This window comes from Mizuhopecten yessoensis, unplaced genomic scaffold (genome assembly GCF_002113885.1).
Source record: "Mizuhopecten yessoensis strain PY_sf001 unplaced genomic scaffold, ASM211388v2 scaffold1557, whole genome shotgun sequence".
Classification (NCBI taxonomy): Eukaryota; Metazoa; Mollusca; class Bivalvia; order Pectinida; family Pectinidae; genus Mizuhopecten; species Mizuhopecten yessoensis.
In genome coordinates, this window is record NW_018404106.1 from 31,249 (window position 1) to 56,069 (window position 24,821).

At 35.7% G+C, this 24,821-nt stretch overlaps 1 protein-coding gene across 1 annotated transcript; it reads right to left on the reverse strand.

The window, feature by feature from the left end:
* Positions 1–7,604: 7,604 nt before the first annotated feature.
* LOC110465130 (adenylosuccinate lyase-like) lies at positions 7,605–24,821 on the reverse strand. The gene is made up of 13 exons (XM_021520736.1): positions 24,450–24,821; positions 23,758–23,961; positions 21,411–21,455; positions 20,228–20,307; positions 19,152–19,323; positions 18,582–18,628; positions 18,217–18,307; positions 17,401–17,470; positions 13,679–13,826; positions 11,709–11,799; positions 10,706–10,795; positions 8,975–9,151; positions 7,605–8,156 (listed from the first exon to the last, which is right to left on the reverse strand). Exons 1-13 carry the CDS (start codon positions 24,675–24,677, stop codon positions 8,070–8,072), a joined length of 1,530 nt encoding a protein of 509 aa, XP_021376411.1. The 5' UTR covers positions 24,678–24,821; the 3' UTR covers positions 7,605–8,069.

The window sequence follows — 24,821 nt, forward strand, 5'->3', positions numbered from 1 at the left end:
GCATCTGTCAGTTATCGCATATTGGCACAGCCTACATGGGTTTGCTGACCCAACAAAGTCATTTCTAGTCAGAAAAGGATCCAGTCTAGCCCCCACATGTGATATCAGGTTGCCAATCACATTGCCAATCTTAGAGCGTTAATGCTCTGCAGTCCCGACAATTTTGAATAATGTTGTCCAACAAAATTTGTTGTTGGTGTGACTAGATACAAAGGCCACATCTTTCGCATTAAAGGTGCCTCCTATGCGGCAGCCAAAGTTTTCACAGATGCACAAATTAGGTTATTAGGGCGCTTGAAGACAGATGCATTCAAGAGGAACATACGCTCTCCTTCGTTATAAGTAGAACTGCAGAACACTGTCATGTTGAGTTTGAATATGCATGGCCACATAATAACACAATAGTAGCGTGTTAAGTGGTCTTGGAAGTGTTAGCACGGTTGACCAGCAATAAGGACACCCCCCCCCCCCCCCCCTCCAAAAAAACCCCCCATTAAATTAACAAATGCATACATTTATCTCTAATCAGGCGTGTCACCTAACAAAATTCCCGTTCAACGTCTTTGACTGTAAACTAAATATCCGACAAATTTTAACGTTAAAACCAAAGGTTTTGTCAACATCAATGATAGACATTTAACAAAACATGCAATCAACGTATATGATGTAAATCTATATTATTGCCCGATTTGATGTATAACACTGTGTTAAACTCTCTGCTATTAAAAATATAACAGCCCTACATGCAAATAGACGTATTTATAGAGTATCAGTTATGTAGTATATGCATATTTCATCAACACGATATCCATACATTTGGCTTGACTTATCAATGAGACTGTTTACCGAGCTGGACTAACTGATAAAACAAATCTGCTTTTTATTTTGTATGTTCACATATGTTATTATCACATGCCTAGCTATATCAAATATAGTATCAGACAATCACGATTAAACGATTGTATATTTACGAATCTATCAAAAAGATACGCCTTGTTGCTCTTTGAAGAATTATTTAAAGTGATGGCTATTTGAAAAAGAAAAAGGTTTGGATAGTATTTTTACAAACATTATGAATGAGTTCCTTTGATAGAAAATGTTTATAATATCTAAACATATTTTTCATTATTTGTAACAACAGAGAGAGGTATTATGGATGAATAATGATAATTACGCACAAACAATTAAACACTGAAACATTGTATCTATGGATAATAAAGTGGTAAGTAATGACTAACTGTATCGTTAATGGCTACGTGGCTTCCACTGGCATACGACGAAACAGCAATTTTGTATAACACACGCATCCTAATAATACTTCTTTAAAAGGTACGACATCGATTAAGCAAAAATATATGGTATAATGATTGTTTAATCAAGTTTGACCCTGGCTATGACTGTTAGACGTTGTAAATTACCAAAAAATACGTGTGTACTATACGTGTGTACTATATCTTTTTCGTCTTTGCTAAAACGTAAAGTGGTAAGTGATTTTACCTATATAAGGTGTTTTAGTGTTATTTCCAATGAAAAATATTCGCTTAAGCATGGAAGAATTCAACAGACTGTTTATGTTTTGAACCTAATACTTGGAAGTCGCCAAGCGCTATATCAGGGTAATTGTAACCTTGAACCAGTTTACTTAAGCAAGGTGACGTCACAAGCATGATCGGATGGTATGTCGCATTACTACTGTGTGTATATATATACACACAGATGTGCAGCTAATCCATGAATGAAAAACTTGGTATGCATACATGTGAACTAGCTCAATGGGTTTATTTACAAATTAGCATTTGGGAATTTCCCGTCAGCTACTATTTTATAGTTTTATCAGATGTGCTAATATAACAAAAATAGATGTGATGATTTATCTGTGACTAATTCGTGAGGAACTTTTTAAAGTTCATGTCACTTATTCCGAAACTAAACTGACTAGATATACAAACTTTTCTCGGGTACGTGTAATGAACAGAAAAGGGTCGTGAATATTTTATTTCATGTATGCGTGACCTCGATGATTGTTCAGGACTCAAACGGAGATCAAAACACTAGATTAATTACGTATGTTCCGGCTTCTTGCCGCTACACACCAACCCCATGTTTTCGCCACCTTAAACACCATTATTTGCAACTCTGATTCGAATGTTCCTTCCCAACGGTAACTACAGTGCCAGAAACGAGGTTTGGTAACTTGCACCAATAGAGAAAATACAATGGGACCACACCGCTTTTCGAACCCTTGACGTTTGAACTTAAGGCGGTGCTCTAACCAACTGAGCTAGCTGTCTACCAGATATTGTCCCAGCCCAATTCCGCTATATGTCTACAATGAATTATGCAAATACATTAAAATTTAGTGAACGGCGTGTCGTACAATTTTCAATCAGCGCTACTTATATATATATATATAGGTAAAGCCACTCTTCGATAAAGCAAAGACATAAAAACGTTAACATATTATTGAAGAAGCTGACTATTTTAATAATATTGTTACATAATAACATTCAGAAGTCCTGTACTTTTTTTCTAAATGTGTTGTTTTCTTCAGTGGTTGGTATGATACATTGTTGAGTCTATTTGGAAATCAGTGTTAACGGTTTCATTTCATTTTTCACTTAATCTTGTTAAGTGTACTTCTAATATACCAAACTAACTTTTTGTATTTCGTCAGTCCGAATATTGTATGTTGGCTTTCACTTTGAGTTAAGCTTTTGTTACCTCTCCTAATTGTTACATTGTGTCAACTGTTTATATGCTTTTTGAACGATAAATTATCGGTGGTGTTTGTTCGAGTCTCTTCCCCATGTTATTTTACCAATGCTATAAATGTGTATCTTATATATTACGTCACTACCTTTGGTTCAACATATCATTAGCCTAGCATAATACTCGAACAAATCTCAAGCAATTCATAACACACTCATATCACTGGTAACAGCAGTTGGACGGAGTGGACGCACAGCGTGAAGTGAAAAACCGTATCATCTCGGTAAATTATAACTGATATATAAATGATAGAATGTATGATATACTCTGACGGTTTCAATTTCTGTATGTGTATATAGTAATAATAACTGTTTGGGTTGATTCCTCCATTTACATTTACCTGATGATTTTTTAAGCGAGTGTGTTGATGATATATGTACACAGGGGTATCTAGATATTCTGATGTGGTCTAAACACAAGTTCCAAGGAAGCAATGTCTTCACAACACAACGAGGTAGAGCAGTCCACAGGATTTAAACTTATACACAACCAACACACCCCGTGGAGGTCCCTGTATGTGACACATGTGCACTGACAATGGCGATATCAGCAAAAACAAAAAGACTACATCGTATCAATGACTTTCTTTTCATAAGTGAAAAAGAAAATCAACAATAAGATATGAAGGACGTACATCCAGGACCATATGTGATACATATGATACTATTTTGGTGTGGTTTAAACCTTAAGTTTTTCATCTAGATAATGTATCTTTTTAGTAAATAGAGTAGAAGCCGTTTATGTCAAAGCAATAGATCTGATCCTCAAAAATATGGATTTATCTCTGAACAAAAACTGTTTAATGGACAAAGTATTACATCTGACGAGTAGGGCTTTAATGACAATCATGAGTCATCTGAGGCATAATGTCGGTAGCTTGAATGTATTAATTTCTTAATATAATATAATATAAAATAAATATTAACTTGTATATAAGTACCATGACGATCGAAATCTCTTGATAAAATAAATCCACCCACTTGATGTTAATAAAGAGACCTCCTGATGTGGTGATAATTTCTTGCGTAAAATATTTGAATGTAAACTTCGTCACAGATATCCAAGTTTCGATATCTAAATTTTGAAATTTGTAAAGTAAGGGATTGTAAGCACCTGTCCCTCTGTTTCAACATTAGTTAAGCCAATTTAGAATTCCAATATTTTGGCTCCTTGCATCATAGATTAGTCCTAGAAGGACGAACTGCTGTATGATGCGGTGTAATTCATTTTCGCAAACTGTATTAATTACAAAATGTTAAAGGTGGATTCACCTGGGTGTGTGTCACGTTCATCTTCCAACTCGCTCACATCATTATAACAGTCCGGGGTCCGGACAGACGTAAAATTTAGTTGGAGAAAAGACAACAACAAAGTTGCAATACAGGCAGCTAATCAGCAAAGAAAAGATACAGCAGTAGAACACACATTATTCATACATGATGATATGTAGTTTCAATGTAATAAAATATGTTATTTCATAAAGGAATTATGTAAGCGCGGGCAGATTTTTCATGTATGTAGTAGTAAGATTAAAATGACTCTGTATCTGCAACATTGCTTAAAGATATGAATAGATAAGTTCTATAATGAATAACTACTCGTGCTGGTCGTTCAAGGGGGAGTAACTCGCACTTTTGATAGCTTCATGTGTAATTATATCGTCTATTCATGATATACAAAATGTGCCCGTTAACTGGTGGCAGCATCATATCAGTTGATCAATAGGACATATTATAGGCATGACATAGGAAAAGATCTGTTATTTTGACGTCAAAAAAGAGTTGTAAGTATAAACGGTGACCTGTGCCCATGTACGTACAAAATAGTACGATCAGGGGTTCTTTTCGTTTGTTTGTTTTCTTTCTCTTTTTATCGAAATCCTCATTTGAATCTTGTTTTGAAAAAAAATGAATAAAACAAAACAGCATTCAGTCTGCATTGTATTAACTAAGTCACGTGATGAATCCCTCAAAATGCTCTATCGAAAAAGTGTGATCCAAAACGGAATATGATTATCAACTTTTAAAAGATTTATACAAAGATCATAGGAAAGAATTTAATAAATGTTGATATGTGCGTGTATTCGGTGCTCTGCTTGTGAAGTGTCCGTTTTTTCTAACGGCTCATTAACAGTGTCATTATAATTAGATTCAACAGCAGCAAGACCGTCTAAGCCATGCTAGAGTGCATTATATATCCCACAAGGCGGAGTTGATCAACATGGGTAACAGCGTCGTCCTCAGGTACACCATTGAAATCATTGAAACCTGCGGGATCCGATGTTTTGTTTGCTCAATGGGCCGACACCACTGACCAGTTGTGCTAATCATTCGCAGAATAATAGTTTCTTCCAATGATAATGCACAAGTAACGCAAAAACAATAAATACACGTGTTAAAATTGTAATCAAATATATTATTGTTTTTAAGCGCTTTATGTGTTTGATGCATCTATAAATTGTGACAAGTTATAAATTTGAACTTAACAGAAATGCAATTCAAATCCACATCAGCAGGTTAACGGGAAATTACACCATTACTCATTCAAAGCACCACTGTATACAAACGCCTGTTTAACTTAACTTTTTGAGACTGTATATCAAACATGCTACTAACACCAACTATTACAGCTAAGGTTTATGAGGGAAAAATACTGCCTTGCTGGCATTACTCGGGGACCCGCTCACTAGTTCAGCAACGTCGAGCGTGGTCAGTAGTTGGATGGGCGACCGCCCGGATGTTATAAAACTAATGTGGGGCCCCTTTAAGAATCGGTGGTTTTCTTCTGTGTTTTCCTCTACCTGTCATCTTATGACCCTGGCTGTTGCGAGGACATTAAACCTCAAACAAAAACACATTAGTCGTCTCTTATGATAACACATAGTGATGATTAAGGTTTGTTACGGAGATTGGTTCAAGTTCAAGATTGCAATTATACAACAACACTACAATGATTCCATGCACAGAATAAATAAGTTGTGACATCATGTCATTTTAATTTACAACAAAAATATTTTTTATTTTTTTTAAATGTGACAACGATTTTTATGTTGATCAATCAGATGCCGTGTTTTAAAATCCCCTTACGCATAAACGCCAGAGCTTTCTGCAATAATGACGCTAAATAGAGCATGTCTAGATCTACGCTAATCGTCGTCAATAATTCCATATCATCTGCTCTTACATCTAGTATAATGCTCACATTTCCAATGTCAGAAGATGTTGTTGTAGACTGCTTTTCAAATGTGACAGATAATTTCTTGTTATTAGGCTTGTACTTTGATGTCATCAAAATAAGTGTTCATGTCTACGATCTATAACTGAAAAGACTGCCAACACAGAACCAATGGAAAGACGTGTTATAAACAAAAGTAAAATATTTGGATAGAATCAAGTACTTCCGATTCTCAGATGGGCCTATACAAATCCGGTGACGTCATAAAACAATTCAACTTTTGAACCCTAATTGCAAGATATGATGAATTGTTTTCCAACCTTTTTCGTCAGAACACAAAAGAAACCAAAGTTGATATGTCCCTATTGTTACACTCAGTCTTTTTTTTATCTTTGTGCTCTCTCCCCCAATCAAATGTTTCGCTTAGGTGTTTGATTCCAGGAGGGGTCCATCGTCTTTGAATACCATTTAAGTATGACACTGAGGCTTGTTTTATTTCAACTTCCAGTATTGCGTTCCTTATTATTCATAAAGTAACAAATAACTATTAAACTATGTAAATTGCAATTTGTTTAATAACATATGTATCAAAGACTTTTATATATCAAACATATATCACCAGAGCAAAAAAAAAGAACACCAAGAAATACCCCATATTGACCAGATCAATATATCAGTAAACAGGCTACATATAATATTTTAACCATCCTATATTATGTATTGCTATCGCATTTAGTTTTGTGACATGGAAATACATGTTTGATGTCTATGAGAAAAATATTAAAGATAATAACAAGAAAAAAAATGTTTCCCCATTTGGACACCATTTAACTTGCAATAACCAAAAAGATATATTTCGATAAAAATAGCAATCCATTAAAAAACATGTAAATTCAACCATTCAATGAAAGTTATAGGAATGCAATAATCCGTTAAAAAAATAGGAATGCAATAATTCATTAAATATTAATAGAAATGCAACAATCAATTAAAAATCACAGAAATGCAACGATCAATAAAACTTCACAGAAATGCAACAATCCATCAAAAATCATAAAAATATAGCAATCAATTTAAAAAGATATTTCATTTCGTAGATAAGGTTCATTTATCCATCGACTAACATTAATTTCGCGAAAAAAAACCTTCGTTAATACCAAATGCCATTTTACGATTCATGTCATGTTGTTTTTTTTATCTTAATAAAGTATAATATTGTAATGCTTGAACCAGTTATAACGAGTTTGGGGACCTAATGTTTATACATTTATACAAGGTGATGCCAATGGTCCCTCTCTATGTCTGATTTTAAACTTTCTAAGCAAATGTATAATAGCATTGCAAACACTTTTCAAATACATCATTTACGATTAAGGACCTGTTTATGGGAGTTTTGTAACGGTTCTCGTTATAAATAGAATTTTACACATTTGATCTTAAAAGGGTAAATACAAAAAATGATCAGATCCAAGTCAAAGCACAAAAAAAATGTATTTCCTAGCAGGATCACCTTGCTAGATTAGGCTATTTAGAAATGTCAATATTATTTCGAACTTGGTGATCATTAATTTTCATCATTCTAATGTCCATATGGCACTTTATCTATCAAACCTACCTATTCACCAGCTACCCNCCCCCCCCCCCCCCCCCCCCCCCCCACCCCGTCAACACTGGTCAGATGAGAAAATGTCTTGTTAGACAAAGGTAACATGATATCTTGTCATACGGTAAAGTATACATACTCATCGCCATTTGATCATAGATTTAAGTCAAACTTTTAATGTAGCTTTACTGTTAGATTGATTATCAAAATGTGCCATTCCATATTTGTGAATATTGCCCACGTGGACAATCACCAAACTGAGACATGTTCTAAAGATGTGGGGTTATTTCTAAGATTTATATTAATTCCCAAGATTTGCAATTTCTATTTACATTCCAATATTTAACATATTTATATTTCTAAGATTGAGACTTATTGCGAAGAGTAGACTTAAGTGCAATCAAAGTGCTGTTGGTTTTCCTTTCGTGAACGAAATCCTTGCGAATATGTTGTCGAAAGAGCAAACAGGAAAATAGGTATACGCGAACATTGAGTGTTTTTTTTTCATGAATGCATTCAAATGTTAGAGATCCAGTTCTGCGATAGCATCCATAATGTTTGCGTATGTCAATATGCTTGGTTTCACCTCTTCCTCCAGGAATTTGCTGACCTGAAAAAGAATAGAATAAACATTACATTGAAGTGGTATAATATGTTTTCTGTCTTACGGTTGGTTTATTCTGGGTTGGCGTCCTATCAACAGCTAAGGTAATTTAAGTACGTGCCTCCATGTGTGTTGTGTATGCGTGCATGTGTGCCCTAGCTTGGGGGGGGGGGCGGGGGGGCTAACTAAATTACCTACCCCATTTGTGCAAACATCCCAAATGTTGTAATAGGGGTAGCAGATCAATTGTGGTTTCTTCAAATGTCCCCTTAGCAGAAGACACAGGTGAAAAATCCTAGTCAGCAGTGACCCACCACATTAATCGCCGTTTCCATTATGTAGTGGAATACAAAGGGCCTTCTCTTTCCCCGAACCTATCGTACGGATTCATAATCGAACGTATATATATATGTGTGTATATAAATTAACTAAATAATACTTATCTTTTATGACTGGATACTTCTGTACTGAACGTCTTACTATTTGCAAGTAGTCCATTATTTCACAATGTTATGATGTTTGCTGTACTTGATCTTTGGTGTCTGTACATCTATAGATGAGTTGTAATGTTATCATTGTGTACAGGTATGGTACCTTTAGTCACATTTTCAAAGCAATGACAACTTCCCGAAAGTATATCTCGAACAACTTTTGTTTTTGCATCACACACTAGCACTACATATGACGTAGTTAATTGATGTTTTTACCAAGCAAAGGGCCTCCACAAAATATACGTAACCATTACGGCTGATTGCGCAATCGAGACTGTTGTATGTTGCTATAAATATATTCTATGATTAACTGCTGCATGCTGACAACAATACCTGATTAGTTGCTCGACCGATGAAATTCTTTGGATCCAAAATTTCGTCAATGTTGTTGTGAATGGGGTAAAAGAAGGACGATTTTCTCAGACGTTCCAGGAAGTCGTTTTCCCCACCTTGGTGTTTGACGACAAGTGCGGATTCCTGGGACAAACTTCGGATCTTCTCGTGACATTCCTACCAATACATATAACTAAAAGTTGTCTTAATCTAACTTTTTGAAAACTTGTATGATATGTTTAAATAATTCCTATGAGTGTATAATACATTTTCATTATTAAAAACAAAATATGATAATGATACGTTAATAAAAAAAAAAAGCATTTATGATTTGTTAATATTGTTTAAAGCATTATTGATATGTAAAAATGTTTCCAAAGTACCCATGATATGCAAACAAAATATGAAACCATGTATGATTTGTAAATATAATTTGAAACCATGTAAGAACAGAAAGACCAATAGGCCTACATCGCTCACCTGCTATTAATCTCAAAATTGAACCAAAGTCAAATGTAATTTAAAAAACTACAGGCTAAATATCCTTACCTAAGACTCTTGTTATTGGAAACGTTCTGATTTCTTTAGCACATTCGACCCCTGTGAACTTGCAAATCGAGATAGGCAATTCACAAAAATGGATAACCCTTGATTCCATCATGTGTTTATGGTTATCGGAAGAAGGCGTTTAAACACAGGTGACCCATGTGACCTTGAAAGTAGTCAAAATCATTAATGATCACTTCAATAACATTGACTGTCCTTCTGCATTCTACTGGACAAATATCATCAACCTAGGCCTTGCTGTTCTTCAAATCAAGTCGTTTGCAATTTCGGTTTTTGCATGACTTCAAAAAAAGTCGTTTTTGATCATAAAAATAGATCGAGGTCATTTTCAATCGCAATCTTTGGCGGGCTCCATCCCAGGAAGCTACTCACCAAATATTATTCTGTGCCTTTCTGTTCTTCAAAGAAGTAATTTGATTTTTTGGGCATAATTGACCCCGGCGAACTTGCAGATGAACTGACGTGAAAAGGTATGGAGTCACCTCCCCAACCACGTGGGTTTTCTCCGTGTACTCCAGTTTCCTCCCACATTAAGACCCCTCGCGCGCTGACATCCGGGGCAACAAGAGTGATTAATATAAGTTGAAATTTATAATAAATATGTTGTAAAATAAATAAAGTTCAGTTCATTTGCAAACCTTGTCAAGCTCCACTCTTGGAAAGTACCAGCCAAATAACATTCTACAAGGACTTTGGTTCTTCAGAAAAAGTCGTTTGTTACTTTAATAGCAAGTGAATGTCGTTTAAAGGAAACGTTCACACACGGACGGAGAGAAAGACAACGGACGCCGCGCAACGGCATATGCTAATATGCCCTTCGGGCAGGTGAGCTTATTAGAAAACAAAGTATGAGCAGTAACTATAATTAGAAAGCATTTTACGTTAACATGTTTTGGAATAATGAAATATTTGTAAACATAAAAAGCAATCTCGAATACCTGATTACAGAAGAATAATCTTGTAACTCAAAAAGGTCAGCCTTGAAATGTGATTGCAGCATTAATTTTGATATATATGATAACATTTATATAATAAATAGAACAAAACGGTAACCAAAGCTTTACGTCTTTGAATAGCATTAAAAAGACACAACCACATGAAAATACTTTATCATGTTTATGTGAGATACTATTGTGACATACAAAATATTCTTATGAGACGAACCTGTCTGTTTCCACCAGCCCTGATCATCGCCTTGAGTATTGCGTCCGTAGCCATGAATGGCAGTTCTTGGCTGATACGCCTCTCTATCACCTTCGCAAAAAGAAGTCAAATCATTAACATGATTTATTTGAACGAATTTTGATCTTACATTCTTTACTATTTCATTCAGGTTTTGACAGTTCAAGAATCAGAACCATCAGGTGACGTAACAACATAAATCTCCCTACGATAGAACGCGTTTGTATGTTGTATGAAATGGTGTTACTTGCTGTCAACAATACATAAATAGAGCTTATAATATGACTTTACTGTAGATTTTAATAGAAATCAGATCAACAGCCTGTTTTATTTTTATTTTATTTGATATTGTACATAATTTTCTCGTTGAACACGCTAAACAAATCGTCTGAGTATAGCACATACAAATGTAGTAAAAATTCGGATTAATTTTGTTCTCTATCTACGTTGATCAAAATTTGCACGTGATATCGACAATGATAATTAAGGATTGACGCGTTAGCGCTCCATAAAGAATATGTTCGTTGCTAAATGCGTTCATACTACCTTATTCGCAGTCAAACTGAAGGTCAATTCTTATATTTACATATTTTCCTACTCTGATGGTAAACTCAGAATAAAGCTAACTCCAATACATTTGCTTTTATAATGGTATAAAACCTCCGTAACGTGCGTAAATCCAAACAAATGAACAGCCTACAGCCTGCGAGCAGCGATAGATCTCCAACGTTACCATTATGCCGTCACAATGTAAATTACGTCATCAATAGGAAACAATGGTCTCCAAGGAATCTCACTGCGTATACCGTAATGTATACGCAGTCACGGTTTACACAGCTTCAATTGAGAATCCAAATGTCTCAATTTTTTCCGGAACAACCAAGATCTTTTATTAAACAAGAGATGTCTTAACTCAACTAACATCAGATGCTTAAAGTCAAATGTGCTTTTTAATTAGTTCTTTGTTTCCATGATGTGCACGTACCTTCGGGTAGACCACCAACCCCTCCGATATGTTGTGTAACGTACTTAGAACAATGTCAGCCGTAAGGAAGGCCTCTGCCAAACATACTCTCCTGGAATAAAGGGGACATCACGAGTAATTTCAAAATATAGGGTAAACTGCTTCTAAAACCGACCTGACGTAGTAAAATCGTTTATAGATGTTGATTTGTCGTCAGATTAGTCTGTAGTTAAGAATAGGTGGTTTGTTTGTTGGTTTGTTTGAGTGATTTTACGTCCGCTTCACTACCGAGTATTTTGGTTATCAATTAGACCAAGAAAAGATAGGAAAATTAGTAGGAGGGATAAAATATATAGTGTAGAGATAGAAAAATCATGATAGAGGAGGGAAGGTGCCGTCTATCCTATAACTAAAGGCAGGTTTGACTGTAGCTATATACAGGTGGTGGATGTTGATGGTTAGCCATTAGGACATGACTGATCAGTTTAGGACAGATGGGAGTTATAGACAGTTGGACAAAATGGCACATGTGCATGTCAATTTAAACAGATGGTAGTCATAGACAGGTAGCCATTAAGGCAGGTTTGACTGTTGTTATAGATATGTGGTTATTATTGGCAGGTGATCTTAAAGGCAAGATGAGAAATAGAAACATGAAAAGCATATGCACAGCTACGGTCATTTAAGGACGTGCCTCAATGTGTGTTGTGTATGCGTGCATATGTGCCAGAAACAGGGTATGTTGGTGTTCTTGACTGCTTGTGGTAGCGCTGATCTGATGTCGACTCTATAATGCTATCTCACTGAAATCCCATGCCGAAGGCACCAATCACAGCATCTCGCCCGGTCACATCATACTGACAACGGGTGAACTAGTTGTTGCCATTGACTGCGTGTTGTAGCGCTGATCTGATGTCGACTCTATAATGCTATCTCACTGAAATCCCATGCCGAAGGCACCAAGCACAGAATCCCGCCCGGTCACATCATACTGACAACGGGTGAACCAGTTGTTGCCATAACCCTTGCATTTTCGTATCACGTATAAGTTCTGTTTGTTTTCTTTATAATTGTTTTTGTATATTATTGTACCACTATTAAAACCATATCTATTCCGAAATAAGTTGTTAATCTGGATGATGTTCAGTATGGTTGTTATGTTGCTCGGTAGTTACTGCCCTAGCTACTTTGTATTTGTAATCGTTATTCTGATCCTTTTATAATAAAGTATCATCTTCGTTATTAGCACCTCTCACTTAGAGACAAATTAAACTGATCATTATACAGGAAGTCAAAATGTCTGTAAAAGAAATACTATAAATTTCACATCTCTAACACATGCATTATTATTAAATTCCAGTTATTTGCAGCTTCATTTGGTAGAATTATTTCTTATTGTTTATGGTTGCGATTGAATCTGCTTATATAGTACATCCCACGATTATTTATTAATTAATTCAATGATTTCACTGCGAAGGTCATATCCGGAATGTCAAATGAGCATTACACCAAATGTATGTTTTCCCATCACTTAAATCTCCAGAGAGGGCCTATGTACATAGCGTTTATTCTAACACTAAGAGTGGCACAAGCATATTATTTATGGAACATATTTTAATTGTACATAGGATTACGGTCGCCGTAGAGGGAATTTCCCTTTAGCTCAGTGGTAGAGCGTCTGACTATGATCCTAGTGATCGCGCGTTAAATCCGATGGAAGCACTACTGTCTTTCCTGTTACAATTACATGTGATTACCAATTGCACTAAGTTGGTTCCGTAGGTAGTGTTCCCCTGCCCTACGTAGACAAGTTAGACTTGATGAGTATAAGGTATTTATATATCTCCACATCCGTTGCATTATAAAGGGCGGGTTGGGTAGAGGGTATGATGTCACAATAAGGAACTAAAATGTACTGCAATGTTATACATGGAAAAAAATACTAAGTATGCACTACCATACAACATCACCGCCCTGTGTGAACTACTGACCTATTTGCGCTGTCGTCGAGTGTGCGTTCCATCCACTGAACCGAGGCTGTCATTAGCGGATCCTGGATCAGACACATCAGGTGACGGGCCAGCGCACAGCAACGCTCGCTCCTCATAGGGTTACGCTTGTAGGACATGGTACCAGATGCTGCCGATATTGAAATTATGTAATATTTAACAGCATTTCATTGGAAAACAACGATTCAGATCAACTGTCACACGTTTGATAGGAAATGAACAATAACAAAATACTGCATTGTAAACAATACCGTAATCAGAAACCAAAATCGATAAACAAAGGCGAAACATCATAAAACTGTCGATACGGCGATAGCTACATAAAAGTACAATACACTGCAGAAGTAAATAATTGTCAGTAATTGATTTTTGGTCATATAATATAGCTTATAAACGTCAAAGTTGAGGTATTATTGCACCTGTGTGTGTGTACCAGGTGGTAGACACTGCTGATGAAATTCTTAGGCTTCGAGGAGTTTTGGTAATTTGGATAACAAACGTGATATCTTTAGAGTAGTGGCATTGTGGTACTCATTGTGGTACTCACTGCGGTACTCACTGTGGTACTCATTGTGGTACTCATTGTGGTACTCACTGTGGTACTCACTGTGGTACTCACTGTGGTACTCATTGTGGTACTTACTGTTGTACTCACTGTGGTACTCTCTGTGGTACTCATTGTGGTACTCATTGTGGTACTCATTGTGGTACTTATTGTTGTACTCATTGTGGTACTCATTGTGGTACTTACTGTGGTACTCACTGTGGTACTCATTGTGGTACTCACTGTGGTATTCATTGTGATACTCATTGTGGTACTCACTGTGGTATTCATTGTGGTACTCACTGTGGTATTTATTGTGGTGCTCACTGTGGTACTCACTGTGGTATTCATTGTGGTACTCACTGTGTTATTCATTGTGGTACTCATTGTGGTACTCATTGTGGTACTTATTGTTGTACTCATTGTGGTACTCACTGTGGTACTTACTGTGGTACTCACTGTGGTACTCATTGTGGTACTCACTGTGGTATTCATTGTGATACTCATTGTGGTACTCACTGTGGTACTCACTGTGGTACTCAATGTGGTACTCACTGTGGTACTCACTGTGGTATTCATTGTGGTACTCATTGTGGTATTCATTGTGATACTCATTGTGGTACTTATTGTGGTACTCACTGTGGTACTCATTGTGGTACTTACTGTGGTACTCACTGTGGTACTCATTGTGGTACTCACTGTGGTATTCATTGTGATATTCATTGTGGTACTTATTGTTGTACTCATTGTGGTACTTATTGTGGTACTCATTGTGGTACTCATTGTGGTACTTACTGTGGTACTCACTGTGGTACTCATTGTGGTACTCACTGTGGTATTCATTGTGATATTCATTGTGGTACTTATTGTTGTACTCATTGTGGTACTTATTGTGGTACTCATTGTGGTACTCATTGTGGTACTTACTGTGGTACTCACTGTGGTACTCATTGTGGTACTCACTGTGGTATTCATTGTGATATTCATTGTGGTACTTATTGTTGTACTCATTGTGGTACTTATTGTGGTACTCATTGTGGTACTCATTGTGGTACTTACTGTGGTACTCACTGTGGTACTCATTGTGGTACTCACTGTGGTATTCATTGTGATATTCATTGTGGTACTTATTGTTGTACTCATTGTGGTACTTATTGTGGTACTCATTGTGGTACTCATTGTGGTACTTACTGTGGTACTCACTGTGGTACTCATTGTGGTACTCACTGTGGTATTCATTGTGATATTCATTGTGGTACTTATTGTTATACTCATTGTGGTACTTATTGTGGTACTCATTGTGGTACTCATTGTGGTACTTACTGTGGTACTCACTGTGGTACTCATTGTGGTACTCACTGTGGTATTCATTGTGATATTCATTGTGGTACTTATTGTTGTACTCATTGTGGTACTTATTGTGGTACTCATTGTGGTACTCATTGTGGTACTTACTGTGGTACTCACTGTGGTACTCATTGTGGTACTCACTGTGGTATTCATTGTGATATTCATTGTGGTACTTATTGTTATACTCATTGTGGTACTTATTGTGGTACTCATTGTGGTACTCATTGTGGTACTTACTGTGGTACTCACTGTGGTACTCATTGTGGTACTCACTGTGGTATTCATTGTGATATTCATTGTGGTACTTATTGTTGTACTCATTGTGGTACTTATTGTGGTACTCATTGTGGTACTCATTGTGGTACTTACTGTGGTACTCACTGTGGTACTCATTGTGGTACTCACTGTGGTATTCATTGTGATATTCATTGTGGTACTTATTGTTGTACTCATTGTGGTACTTATTGTGGTACTCATTGTGGTACTCATTGTGGTACTTACTGTGGTACTCACTGTGGTACTCATTGTGGTACTCACTGTGGTATTCATTGTGATATTCATTGTGGTACTTATTGTTGTACTCATTGTGGTACTTATTGTGGTACTCATTGTGGTACTCATTGTGGTACTTACTGTGGTACTCACTGTGGTACTCATTGTGGTACTCACTGTGGTATTCATTGTGATATTCATTGTGGTACTTATTGTTGTACTCATTGTGGTACTTATTGTGGTACTCATTGTGGTACTCATTGTGGTACTTACTGTGGTACTCACTGTGGTACTCATTGTGGTACTCACTGTGGTACTCACTGTGGTACTCATTGTGGTACTCACTGTGGTATTCATTGTGGTACTCATTGTGGTACTTATTGTTGTACTCATTGTGGTACTCATTGTGGTACCCACTTTGGTACTCACTGTGGTACTCATTGTGGTACTCACTGTGGTATTCATTGTGATACTCATTGTGGTACTCACTGTGGTACTCATTGTGGTACTCACTGTTGTACTCACTGTGGTACTCATTGTGGTACTCACTGTTGTACTCACTGTGGTACTGACTGTGGTACTCATTGTGGTACTCACTGTGGTACTCACTGTGGTACTCACTGTGGTACTCATTGTGGTACTCACTGTGGTACTCTCTGTGGTACTCATTGTGGTACTCACTGTGGTATTCATTGTGATACTCATTGTGGTACTTATTGTTGTACTCATTGTGGTACTCACTGTGGTACTTATTGTGGTACTCATTGTGGTACTCATTGTGGTACTCATTATCTGATTTAACAGTAACCAGTACTTCTCTCTCTTAAATTTGTAAAATTCATAAAATGAAGGGGTTTTACGCGCCTCTTTTCCTGTTTCAACAGTACTTAATACAAATAATGATTTCCAACTAGCATCATTAATGAGTCCAAGAAGGACGAAACAGCCGTATGACGTAGTGTTATTTTATTTTGATTTACTGTATCTATTACTAAGCTTTGAAGGTACAACCAACTATGTGAGTCTTAATACGTTCAATTCATAACAGTATAAACAATACATAAAGTTCATTGCTTTTGTAATCAATATAAAACAACAGCTATATAACTATTGTTGTATCTTATCTAGTAGAGCATATCTATTTCGCAACATGTATATATTCTCTTGTTAATAAGCAGGAGAATAAGTAGCGAATACAATCATATCACACTACTTGCTATTCAGACAAATTAAGATACAACTGTTTTCGTTCCGTTTGCGAATTGTAATAATCGCGAATCATTTGTTTGGAGAGAAAATATTTCTTTTTAATATATACCTGTTTGCTCCTTTTCGAATGGTTCCTCGACTTCTTTAAAACTTGCTAATAGTCGAATATCTGTACATATCTACAAAAGATCATTGTTTCATAAAACAACTTGTTTAATTCTGATGAGATATTTGAATGTTTAGAGCAATTTCACACACCATCCAAACCAAATATATGAGTGAATCAGACATTACACATAACCTCGATAACATATCACTCGTTTATTTGCCAACTCTTTTACCGCGAACATATTTCAATGTCCCTTTTCTTCGTTTTCTTAAGAATTCCTTTATTCATTTCTCTCAATTTTTCGCCAAATCCCTTTTTTATATCACATTCGAAACCCACAAGGACACAATCAACTGACGACAATATGAATGTAAGATCACTTTACATAATTTGTTAAAAAAACAATTACTGACACATGTCAAAATAATAAAGTTAGATTTGATTCTAGTGCGTGAGATATGTTGTCATGCTGCTAAATAAATCTTATAGATATACCTGGTCAAACACTTCATTTTGTTATAATTATATATAACAGGACGTAAATATGAACGCAAACGCCGTAACTTACGATACTACTGCCGAATGTCATAATTCCCATTAACTTTATAAAACCTCCCTTATGTTCACCGCTGTAAATATTGAATACAAACATTTTATATGAGCTTTGTTACCTGCATAAAGCCATTATAACAAATAATAGAACGAGTTTGACTGATGACAGGACTATATATATACATTTTCTATGATTGGTTGCGCATGTACGGTATAATTTGCATCTACGTTGCTTACAGTTTCCTTATATGGTCTCCAACCTACCTTGTGTACAGACGCCCCCATACTGGCTAGTGTACTCAAACAGTCAACATCCACCTTCCTGCTGTAAGTCTGACCACAGATTAGGAAATTTCTAAAACATATCACACGAAAGAAACAAAGATGTTGATGCCTTCTTCATCAATCTACCGATGGAAGTGCAACAGTTACTATGTTCCTTATATTCCGGAAATCATTATAATTGGTTAAAAATTTAATATTTTATCTATATTTTTATCGAGACTTTATTTTATAAATTTTCATTAGATATTCTGTTGACCTTTCGTGGGTAATAATGTGTTCTTGATATTAAAGTTGAAGAATTTAAGAATTCTAACTTTGTCAAGTCAAAAAGAAAACATCCTTACTTTTTAAAGCCAGCAGCTTCCGTAACTAATTTGTCCAATATTTCGACCTGCAATGTTAAGGAGAATACAAATATTATGAATATAAATTAATTGTGTTAATTCATATCGCAGAACCTCGTTATATAGTCCTTTGTTCAGCACCCCTGCAGGTCGGGGACCGAGAAAAGTATACAACTGCGGGTATCCACTGCATGTATCGTAAGAGGCGACTAATGTTGGAACACCCTGCATATTTAGGGATTTGCTTTTGTGCCCTCTTATAAATAAACGACAACAATCAAGCTGCTGCATCAATTGCAACAAAATGGGATCTTCATCTTTCTTTCTACTTCTATCTACGTTTTTATTTCCTAGCGCCTTGCTTGGCAATACCTCACTTCCGGCTTTAATGTTTAAAGTCGGCATCATATCCGCGTTAGGGAAATTCACCAACAAACCCTGTCTCCGGCACACAAACACACATGGACGCATACACAACCCACATGGAGGCACGTCCTTAAATGACCTTAGCTGTTAATAGGACATTAAACAATAAAAACCAAACCAACCCAAGCGTATGGCATTTTCTACCTTTTCATCACTGCCTTCAAACAGTGCTAAAAAGCTGGCCTGTGTACCAGTGGTCCCCTTGACACCTCTAAACCGGATGTTGTTTCGGGCTGTCTCCAAGTTTCGTATGTCCATGAGAAGGTCTTGTACCCAAACGCACGCTCTTTTACCAACAGTGGTCAGTTGGGCCGGTCTGCAAAAAGATGGCGATTAGTACCATCTTTTGTCAAATTTTTATACATTCCTCGGATGTTTTACATTATTAAAGGTGATACCGACTATACTCCAATATAGATGATACCTACGGAATAATGTCGTGTTATGATTTATTCTATGTCTGATATATTGTTTTCCATTATGAATTATATGTATAGACATTATAACGTCACATCGCATGATGTTAACTTACATTGAGAGATTTGTTAACTCACATTGAGAGATTTGTAAACTCACATTTTGAATTTTGTTAACTCACATTGAGAGATTTATAAACTAGAATTTAGAAATTTGTTACCTCACATTGAGAGATTTATTTACTCACATCGAGAGATTTATTTAATTCATATTGAGAGATTTGTTAACTCACATTGAGATATTTGTTAACACATATTGAGAGATTCATTACCTCACATTGAGAGATTTGTTACCTCACATTGAGCGATTTGTTAAATCACGTTTGGAATTTGTTAACTCACTTTGAAAGATGATCACATAGATTAACCACAGAGATAAAACTTATTTCAGAAATGTATTGCATATGTTCACATCATGTATTAGGAGACCTAATTCAGAACACTGTTATTAGTTATATTTTGCTTATTTTATCTTTATTATTCTCATAGATATCCCGCAAGCTATAGTTTTTCTTTTCGGAAATGATATATTTAAGCTAAAACATTTTCAAATGCTTAGTTAGAGTTTATAGCAGTGGTACACAAATCTTTCAAGTAAATTAAACGAAATAGAAAAGAAGTGATTTAACCCATAAACCTGTCGTTTAATGTCAATATGAAAATTCGCTAAAACATTAGGAATATTTATTACAAACCAATTCTGATCATCAACATTTAGATTTGATATATAAGATTTATACTTACTGTAAATGAGTATATGCCAAACACGGTTGACCTTTGTATTCTTCAGCAAATACGGACAGTCTCTGTATGCATCGAGCAAGCTATAGGAATGTAACAAAACAAAGATATAAAGCTGATGTTTAACAACACTCATGTAATTACTTTTTACAATTATGCAAAGAAATAATGTTATAATTATTACCAATTCATTCGCATCATGGAAGGAATGATGCATTCGCAAACTCAGATAACGCAATATTGCTTTTATAGCGCCAAAGAGGTATTCACGTATTTATATAAATAACGCAAAAATAATAAAAATAATTTGTGATGCAGTATTTCGTTATTGGTTTTATTAAAATGAAATTAAAAAGTATGTACATTTGCATATATTGCGCAATAAAGGTCCCAAGTGTTTCAGTTATTTTATAAATCATGCAGTGATTCACACAATTTGTTTCTCAACCCACCGAATCATCCTGAAACAAACTCGAGAACGGTTTTGATTTAAACTTTTAAAATAATATTTATTAAACATGAAATAAAATGTCATTTATGCAAAATTTATTGAGCAGTTTTCCATACAGGATGGTTATTTCTTACCCAATTTGTATTAATTCTTATATCACCCAGGGGTTAATTGACGAGCAGCTGGATAAAATGAATACGATTGCTATCGTTGTCTACTCCATATGGTATTTCTTTACAACTGGATAAACTAGTATAACTTACTTAAATTCCATTTCATCGAACACCTCTTTCATATTATAACCGTTTCATTGTTTTTGTATGTTTTGTGATTGTACTTTGATTCACTGTTCCTACCAATTAATTTGTAAAAGTAAAACATCTTTCACAATTTTTTTCCCTAGTTTGCCAGGCTCGCCGATTTTTCCAATGACAATGCGACTTTATACAGCCGATAAAAGTTTCATATAAGTGCATGACATCAACCATAAAAACATATAAGGAGAATAAAGAATCGCCTAGATGTAAACAACTGTGCTTGTCTTACGTCATCCTTCGATCATTACCTTGGTAGCCAACTAATACTTTAGAGAAGTTGTTACACGGTTAATATTAAACATTCTTTTCTTATTCCTAATATTGAAAGTCAACAGTAGCACTCTATTTTGGTGAAATTCATAAAATAAATGGTAATCACGTAGAGTTTGAGTAAAAGATCATGTTAATTAGTACTTACTTTAGGTAATAAGATGTCGAAACCATCCCTCATCACAATCAGGTCCTGCAATGTAAAACATATATTGTTTATAACTATCGTAAAATCTTCAAATATCATTTTCCTGTTGCTTTTAATGTTCTTTGAGATATATTGTTACAATTTTCACTCTAGTAAATCATATGGACAAGCTATGGGCAATTTGCATTCAAAACACCGACGGAGTATCCATTATTTTTTCTATTCGTTGGCTTGATTTCAAATATACATGTATGACATCATCTTTCGTTTTACTAATATAATCATGTGCACGTATTCGTTGTTTGACAGTAACAGATGTCAAATCTGATATATAAATAAAGGTGTTGATGACATTATAAACTGATTAAATTTGTATTGTGAAATGATCAAATAATGAAAATATATATATATTACATAAATTGTTATTCTAATGTTTTTTCACATTACAATCTTTAGTAAGATGTCAAACAAAGAAACAACATAATGTATATGAATGAATAAATAAGAGTTAATGCAGGAGCGAATGAGTGATAAACAGTAGTATATTATATACATTGTAACAGAATGATATGAAGCATGGACGACAAATTCTTGTAAATGGTTTACGCCAGCCCTACTATTGGTGATCATCAACTGCAAGTAATATATTTACAGGCTAAAGCATTAAACTTCATATTATGCTTAGAATTATACACCTATAATTCGTACAAGATTGTAGACGAATGGAGAACGCAGTTCTGTTCAGAATTAAAGGACGATTACTCTGAACAGAATGCCGCTCTTTACTATTAAAAATTGATTTTGACAATAATCTGATATTCAAATGTCCTGTTCGCTTTCAGATTATTTCAGAATTGCAATTCATCCAGTATGGGCCATCTATGTCTCACGCTATGATTATGACGTCACAATTATAATTACGTCATTAACACAACTCCAGATTTATCGTCTTATAACTCATAGTTAAATTTGGTAAGTCTATATAACGGCTATGCTGAGCAAATGATAATAAAAATGATTAACCCTAAAGCAAATCCGACAGCGGAAACTCACAAAATGAAAGAGAAAATAAAGCAAATACCTGTAATGACTTAAGTGCTCATGTTACAATAGGTATCAAATTGGAAATAACTTGCCCTAAATAAATTGCTTCTGTGTGTGTACACTCACAATAAAAGACCTGAACAACCATATAAGAAAGGTAAAGGTAATTGAGGTACGTCGTTTGTGTGAATTATACGATTTTAAATATTTGGATCTAATCCAACCGACACAATTAAATCAAATAGGGATACATGATAGAATCCGTAGTAAACAGTTAATGTTCTTAATGGTTGAGAGATATCCTGAAAGTAACGGAGTTGACAGTAGGTTTTCTTGTATGTGAAATGATACATTTACAGTGACTAAGGAAACAAGATGTGTATTTGCAAGTCAACCAACACACTGAATGTAACGGAGTTGACAGTAGGTTTTCTTGTATGTTAAATGATACATTTACACTGACTAAGGAAACAAGATGTGTAATTGCAAGTCAACACACACACTGAAAGTAAAGGAGTTGACAGTAGGTTTTCTTGGATGCTATGTGATACCCTGACTGAGTAAGAAAACAAAATATGCACGTGTGAGTCAAGCAATACACTGAAAATGACTGATTTAACAGAATGTGTTATTAAATGATTGAGTTAACGTTACGCGCTCAAGAGACACGGTAAATGAGTAAGCACAAAAATGGCGTTCTTATTGTTCAAGAGATAGACAAAAAGGACTGATACATGATACGTGCTACTTTCTGCCAAGAGACATACCGAAAATGTGTAAGTTTATAATCGGCGTTTTTGTGTGTCAGAAGATACACTGGAAGTGACTGAGTGACTGAGTGAGTGTAAGGTATTCTTGTAAAGTGCGTCAAGGGATACACTGAAAATGAATAAGGGTAAATGGTAATGGTAAACATCAGATGTTGTAAAGGGGCAGTCTACTAATATCGTTTGCCAAGTTGAGTGGAGGTAGCTAGGCCGTCAATTCGAAAGGCGCCATATATTATCCGACAACTTTGAGATTGAAGCAGATCTTTTTCATCTGATAAATGTTATGTTACAAAGAGTCTGCTGCCTCTCATCCTTACCATTGCAACTCTTTTAACCTCTTTATATTTTCCCCTTCCTACCTACTCTTTCTTTACGATAGTGTCCCAGCGGTGAAGGGCTAAACCACTTGGCCATCGCGGCCCCATAACCTGACTGAACAAGTCGGAATCGGAACCAAAGTCACATACTTATCTTACAAAGTACATTAGCTACAACGTGTAATTCAACGTATATCTTTGTTGGTTAATACGCACGGTGTTGTCGCCGACGTAGGCGGAGGTGGCACCCAGGTGGATGATGGGAGCGGCAGAAGGACAGCACGTGCCAAAGGTAATCACGTGCGCCATGACATCATGTCGTACACGTTTCTCTTCCTGCGTAGCTCGTTCGAAGTCTATGTTATTGATGTTCTGTTCCATTTGAGAAATCTGCTCCTCTGTGATGTCTAGTCCCAGGTGCTGTAAATATAACGCAAAAATCATTGAAGAGAAAGGACACATATCACTGCAAAAATGAACTGTAAGGAAAGCACTACGTTTGAATATCCGTGTTTCCCAGTCAATAAAACGAAAACAACGCTATGTCTGTTAGTTGTCTGTATATGTATACAACATTGACATAACACACTATCTGGGAAATGATCTTGTGGAAATATAATCTTGATATCTAATGCTTTGGTTGACTGGTTGTATCGCTTGATATTTCCATTTACCTGACGAATTTGATATACTTGATGCTTCGACTATGCAGTATAATGAGACATAAATGATTTATGAATATCAAATAACCTATATTTTATACACCAGAGACACTACCATAAACCAACCTCTAAATTTCATCATAATTCGACATCCTCAATATTACGTTACATGTCAACCATTTGCCAAATGCATATGGTATATGAAACGAATTAACCGATTAAAGACAATTAACCGATATCACTTACCCTTTCACCTTTGGCTAACCATGTCCAAAGTCTTCGCCACGTGGAAAATTTCTTCATTTCACTGAAGTTGTAGGCCATCTCTGGACCAGCGTATCTGGACACGAGTGGAGATCGGTATTTAAGGTGTTCAGGAGGGACGTTGCTAAAGTCAGGTGAGGCATTTAGGTCCGTTCTGCTGTTACTCGATAGCCGGCTAGTGTAACTCTGGCGAGCTTTTGGTGAATCCATCAGTTCTGTAAAATGTTGCAATTTCAGAAAGAGTCAAGAATACTCAAAACCCTGTCATGCACCTACTGTTGCTGAACGTGTCACTCATACATATATATTTTCCTTGTTAGGCATATATTGTCCTTTCGCGCATGTGCATTATTG